General features: G+C 42.9%; 1 protein-coding gene across 4 annotated transcripts; it reads right to left on the bottom strand.

The window, feature by feature from the left end:
* On the bottom strand, positions 1-5,148 carry clock (clock circadian regulator; the record flags this gene model as incomplete). 4 transcript variants are annotated; one of them, XM_011473064.3, is given in 11 exon segments in its annotated part: positions 1-399; positions 2,891-3,134; positions 3,289-3,449; positions 3,533-3,715; positions 3,793-3,969; positions 4,112-4,156; positions 4,238-4,338; positions 4,416-4,560; positions 4,640-4,715; positions 4,815-4,962; positions 5,042-5,148. In XM_011473064.3, coding segments are annotated over 11 exon segments (1,570 nt in total), but the record flags the coding sequence as incomplete, so codon positions are not given.
* Between the last annotated feature and the right edge of the window lie 816 nt (positions 5,149-5,964).

Genomic DNA, 5,964 nt, shown 5'->3' with positions numbered 1-5,964 from the left:
TCCACCTTTGTCATGGTAGGGAGAACACGTCAATGGAAGGGGGGGGGGGGGGGGTCATCTAAGATAGCACAAGGGTTAAGGAGAGCATCAGAAGATCCCTGTGAGAGGCGGGCCCGCCCATCTCATCACTTCTCCTGCTACTCTTCGTGAAGAGCTCCTATTTGCAGCAGAGACGCTCACGCCTGCGATGTTCCTTGTGTGGCCGGCTTCAGACAGCTACTGCGGCTGCATGGTGGAGCGGTCAGACAGACCATCTGAGCTGTGGGGCCCCATGTGTTGCTGCTGCAGCTGAAATTGTTGCTGCTGGGCAGCAGCACCAAGGTTGCTCTGCTGCTGCAAAGGGAACGCAGCCTGGAGGATCAGCTGGGTGGACTGGTTTCCATGGAGGAGCTGAGACGCCTGAAGAAAAATATTCAGATTGGTTCAAGCACACATACATCTATTATAAACTGAGAGTTTCCATGCAGAGTTTGTCATTCAGCCCGAGTGCTGCAGCGTGGAGGCTACGCTCAACTATTCTCCAGTGGACACACATGTCAACAGCTGCAGTCAAATGGGCTTATGTTGAGCTCCGTAAAGTTCAAAAAGGTGGCATGCTTTATGTTTAACTGACCAAACTCTTCACGGAGTTCAGTATTTTTGCAGATTCTTCTGCTGCTTTAGTGTTGAGCATTTTTGTCTCTACAGATTCCAATTTCTAAAGACACCCTCCTGCTGCTGAACACATACATAATTTGACTTGGCCTCTTCTAGAAGCATGACACTTGAGACATAATTCAGTCAGGTTTCCATGAACTGTTTCAAGTACTCACTAATGTATTGCAGCGTTCGAAATAAGCGGTTATCCTGTTGTCTGAGACAACCAGATTTCACGGAGGACAACCAAAAAGGAACCTGATGGTTGTCTGTGTGACAACCTGGTCTTTTATTCAACATTTTGGTATTTAAGTTTTTGGTAAACGTCGTCCGACTTTTTAACATAAAACCGAGTGTTCACGAACGATGTCATGTGACTTCCGAATGAACTGAGTACGCCCGAAGACGTGAGCGGCATCAGCCTCAGCAGACTGAGTCGGACGTTGATGATGACGACATACACCTAGAGCAGTGCTTCTCAAATAGTGGGGCGGCGTGCAGGAGTGGCGGTTTTATGTACAGCTAATACGGGCAATTGTCCGGGGCACAAATTTGACCGGGGGGGGGGGGGGGGGGGGGCAGCGGCTCAGTGCTTGGAAAAAAATCTGGTCCACTATTGGTTTCCTATTATCTGTTCTATCAGAGTTTGTAACAGCCTGAAACTGTGAATTCCCGTCACTGCAGCTGCTCCTGTTACACGCGTGTGTGAGAACAAAAGGGGAGGGGTAGTGGGCTCAGTCTGCCAGGTGAAGCGGGGCACGCAGAGAGCTGCAAACCCTGCCTGGATTACACCAGGAACATCTCGTGCCTTTAGATTCCTCAGCTCATGCTAATAATGTCATTCTTTATGAACTATTGCAGACATTTTAATGACGTGTCTTTATTTTCCATAAATGTATTCTTTGTCTGTCTGTGGTTTAGTTGGTGTCAGAATTTGACATACAGACAGCAGGTAATGCAGGAAAACAGCTGCACTTTGAGATCATAAATAAACAATCCAGCATTTAGAAAAGAAATCAGCACAATGTTTTTTACCTATCGGTTCAGACTAAAAAACGTTAATGTTTCAGATCAATTTACATTTGATATTATTTATTAATTGAATTATTTTTCTCAGCATCAGATGGTTCAGTTGGTCAAAATGTTTCTAGTTCAAATGACTGACAGATGTTGTTATTTCAGGTACTTTAAGCTACTTTTCTGTTTTAGACTAGAACAGGGTTTCTGTGGCTAAATAAAGTTAACGTTTTCTTTTGTTATTGTTAGAAGATACAATTTTAGGTATACTTACACAATTTTTATAGATTCTAACCTAATATATTGTCACCACGCGAGTGGGGGGGGGCGAAACATTTTCTTTTGCCTAGGGGGGGCCTGGCAAAAATAATTGAGAGGCACTGCCCTAGAGGAACTTGTCTGAAATTACTTGTCAAAAATGACAACATTGTACCTGCATGTCTTGTTTCAAAGATCAGGGAGCAGCACAATGGAAACATGGTATCATTTACACATGTGTTTATTCGAAATAGATGTCATATCATATTATAACTTTTTATCACATATAAATATTACTTTATATTTAGAATGCTGTACTAGTCCCAGTTCATACAAGTGTTCTAAATTTTAAGAATACTTATTAGGTTACAGTGTCGGGTAATGTAATCAATTTTCTGATATATTATAGGGTAAGATAAAGTATTTTCATTTGACCGTAACAGTATTTGATTTACGTGGCAATACTTTGTGTAACCAGATGCTTCAATATTTAGTAAAATGTTTGTTTTTAATATTTAAAAAGTTTTTTAAATGTCCATCATAAGAGGCAGTTGATATTAGATGTATAGAAGAAATAAAGATGTATGTACTGACATCTGAGTAGGTTTCGTTGCTGTTGAATATTGGTATAGAAGGACAACCAAAAATTGGGGAGGACAACCAAATATTACTTGCCAGGTTGTCTAGAGGACAACCATTTTATTTCCTTATTTCTAACACTGTATTGGAATCAGCCGTTTCTAATCTGGTTGTATTTCTTCTGCTTTTTGTCTCATAAAGTGATGAATGGATGGGAAAGGTTTCTTTCACATTAACGTTTTAAAATGTGTCTGGCACCAAAAAAAACAACCAAATGGGTGACCTAAAAGTTTTGTTAAGGGGCTTTATAGTTCCTTTAAAACAGGTTATTTTTGGAAAAGGTTCAAGTATCTTCAGAGCAGAACTTCATCTACGTTGGATTTGAGGGTGGCAGTGGTACCTGCAGGAATCTGGGTTGCTGCTGCATCAGCTGAGCTTGTCCCGCCTGCATGGCAGAAACCTGAGACTGCTGCTGTACCTGCTGCTCCTGCTGCTGAGAAAGGCTGAGGGACTGTGCCTGACCCTGCTGAGGAGAAAAGGCCGTCACCACCTGACCCATAAACATGGGCGTAGGAACCATGACAGCCCCGCACGCCATCTGTCCCGTAACCAGTTTGGTCAGCAGCTGAGGGCTTGTGGGAAGCCTGCAGGAGGCGAGCAGACAGAGGTCAGACAGACCATCTAATGTTTAGAGAAAAGCTCCAGCAAATCAAATAGGAATGATAGCCATTTTCTAAAGTGACTATCGTTCAGTTTACTATCAAATGACATTTGAATGGATTCAAATGAAACATGGACCTTATCTGAGCTGCACAGTCCTGTGCAAATGTTGCAAGAGTGGGGGTATTGGTTCCAGTATTCTGTGGCAGACTGGCAGCAATCTGGACCACATTGGCAGAATTTTGCTGGGGGATCATCACTGTGTTGTAGTAAGGTGCAGGAAGAGGGTTCTGTTGGGCCTGCAGAGTGACAGTCCAGTATCCATGAAAAGTTCATGTATAACTGAGGTGAGGCTCAAATGAGAAGCTTCATTTTGTCTGACCTGTGGGATTGCTGCGCTCTGCTGCTGAGGCTGAACAGTTTGTTGCTGCATGTTGTTGTGCAGCGGTCCTGCAGAGACCACCTGGCTCTGCACGCTTAGAAAGCCTGCCTGCTGTCCATTGTTCCCTTGGCTACTCTGTACAGAGACCAGGCTTTGCCCTCCAGTTCCTTTCTGTAGCAACATCTGTAAGAGCCAGCAAACCTTCAAGAGCTCAAAATCACCTGAACAGAAACTATGGGGTTAGTTTTCTGTTAGCTCACATGTTCCTGCACGGCTTCCACCTGCAGACCCTGTCCCTGCACCCGCTGCAGCTCATCTTGAATCTGCCGCAGCTCGTCCTGCTGCCTCTGAATGTTGGCCTCAATCATCCTTGTCCTGTGTTCCAGCTGGTCTTTCAGGTGCTGCATCACCTCCACCTCTCTTGAAAATTGCATCTGCTGTCAGAAAATAATGGAAAGCAAAAAGATAAGTCTCCATCTTTGGCTTACAATTTTTACAAACTGATTTTCTAAGGTGGCACAACTCTCTTTTGTTTATGGCATGGTGAGAATAGACAATAGAAAGACAAAGGTGTTTTACCTGACTGGTTTGGAGCTGTTGCTGTTGTTGAGCCTGCTGTTGTGGCTAAAAAGACACGACGTAAAACCTTATAACCCAGACCTGCTGAAACCAAACAGCCTGACCTTTCCAAGCTGCTCTACAGACCTGACTGCTGACTTTAGCCCAGCGCTCTGATGTCATCTCCATGGCAGAAGAGGCCTGTCGAGTTAGTGTGCTTCTTTCTCCCTGAAGCTTCCCGTGAGATGCTAAAGGGAAAAGCCACCAGGATAAGAAAATCGAGCCTAAACTCCAGGCTTCTGGTGGGATCAGCTGGATGTCTTACAGGCAGGGTCAGACACATTGGTGTGGTGGGATTTGCGCGAGCTGTGGGATGAGGCTGAGGGGGTCCGGCTGTGACTGAAGCTCTCTGAAGCCTCCTTTAGACTGGAAGCGTTGAGTTGGGACTCTGGGCCTAAATCCTGGGGTTTCTGAAAAACAGCGTGACAGGTCATCCATTCCTCCTAACTAACCTTTCACATCCTAACACATGTAGAGCAAATGCCTCACTTTTTCAGCTGTGGTCTTAGGCGGCAATTCTTCGATTCCTAGCTCTCTGCGGTTCTCTGTCCTTACAGCTGCATAACTGCAGGACAAAGATGAAAAATGACATTCACATGAACAGTCACCTAACAGGAAATAAACATCTTCAATTCAGCTTTAGAGGAAAAGTTATTTGACAAACCTCACAACAGTGTGTGTGCAGACAATAAACTCTGGTCTGGAGTTCCACTGGTGATAAGTGATGTAGTAGTGAGTCTGCAGCCAAATCCACTGTTGCCCTTTGGTGAGGAACCTATAATAGCAGGACTTTCCTTTGCCATATTGCATTACTGTAGACAAATGAAGACACATTTCCTACTAAAAAAGGGTAAAGACGTCTAAAGAGATGCCTGAAAGAGGAGCACTCACAGTGTTCGTGGCATTTGGCCAGAGTCTCCAGGTCGTCTACGTGGTAGTAGTCATAACCTGATGTACCAAGGACTTCAAAAGGAAGGTAACCTATGATGGGAGGGGCTCTAGAAAATCCAAAAAGGTGAATGTGAATACTCACAGCATCCTGAAGACTGGATTATTCTTCATGTCTGTGTACTATGTGAATGTACTATGTGCACTATGTTTCACTGCGTAAGGCTATGTCCCAATTCCCTCACTACTCTGTAACCCAGGGGTCTGCAACCTGAGGCTCTGGAGCCACATGTGGCTCTTTTACCGCTCCTTTGTGGCTTTCTGGCTAAAGAAAAGTTTTAACCCTGGAGAACCCATGGGGTCAAAAATGACCAGTTTTATTATATATGTGCACTTTATTTATCTATTTTGTATTTGTAGTTAATTGCTGCTGACAAAAATTAACAGAAAAAAATTAATTGTCAAATTAACTTTAAAAGCCCAGAAGAAAACTGCTATTAGGTGCTCCAGTGTTCATTTTAAAGGGCCTTTCTCATGCAAAATGAACTTTTTGAGGTTTTAAATGTGCTATAATGTTCATTCTTCATGAAAAGAAACCCCAAAATGGTATTTTGATGTTTTTCAAGCATTTCTGAGTATTCCACTAAAGCCACAACTTTTCATCTGTCTGACAGGACAAGTAAAAAAATAAATAAATAGACTATAAAGTCTAAACACCCCTCTGCCAAAGTAAAGACCTAATAAATCTAAACATTTTACGAAGACCATTTATGGATTTATTGCATTACAATTACAAAAACTTGAAAGACTGATAAAAATTACAGTAAAATTTATTTATTTTTTAAAAAAATAAACTATCTTGTTTTTTAGGGATGTGAATCCTTTACCTTATTTATTTATTTTTTACCTGAATTTACACAGAGGCA

The sequence above is a fragment of the Oryzias latipes genome, chromosome 4 (assembly GCF_002234675.1).
Source record: "Oryzias latipes chromosome 4, ASM223467v1".
NCBI classification, from domain to species: Eukaryota; Metazoa; Chordata; class Actinopteri; order Beloniformes; family Adrianichthyidae; genus Oryzias; species Oryzias latipes.
Note: the sequence above shows the minus strand (reverse complement) of the source record. Positions and strands in the feature narration are given on the sequence as shown.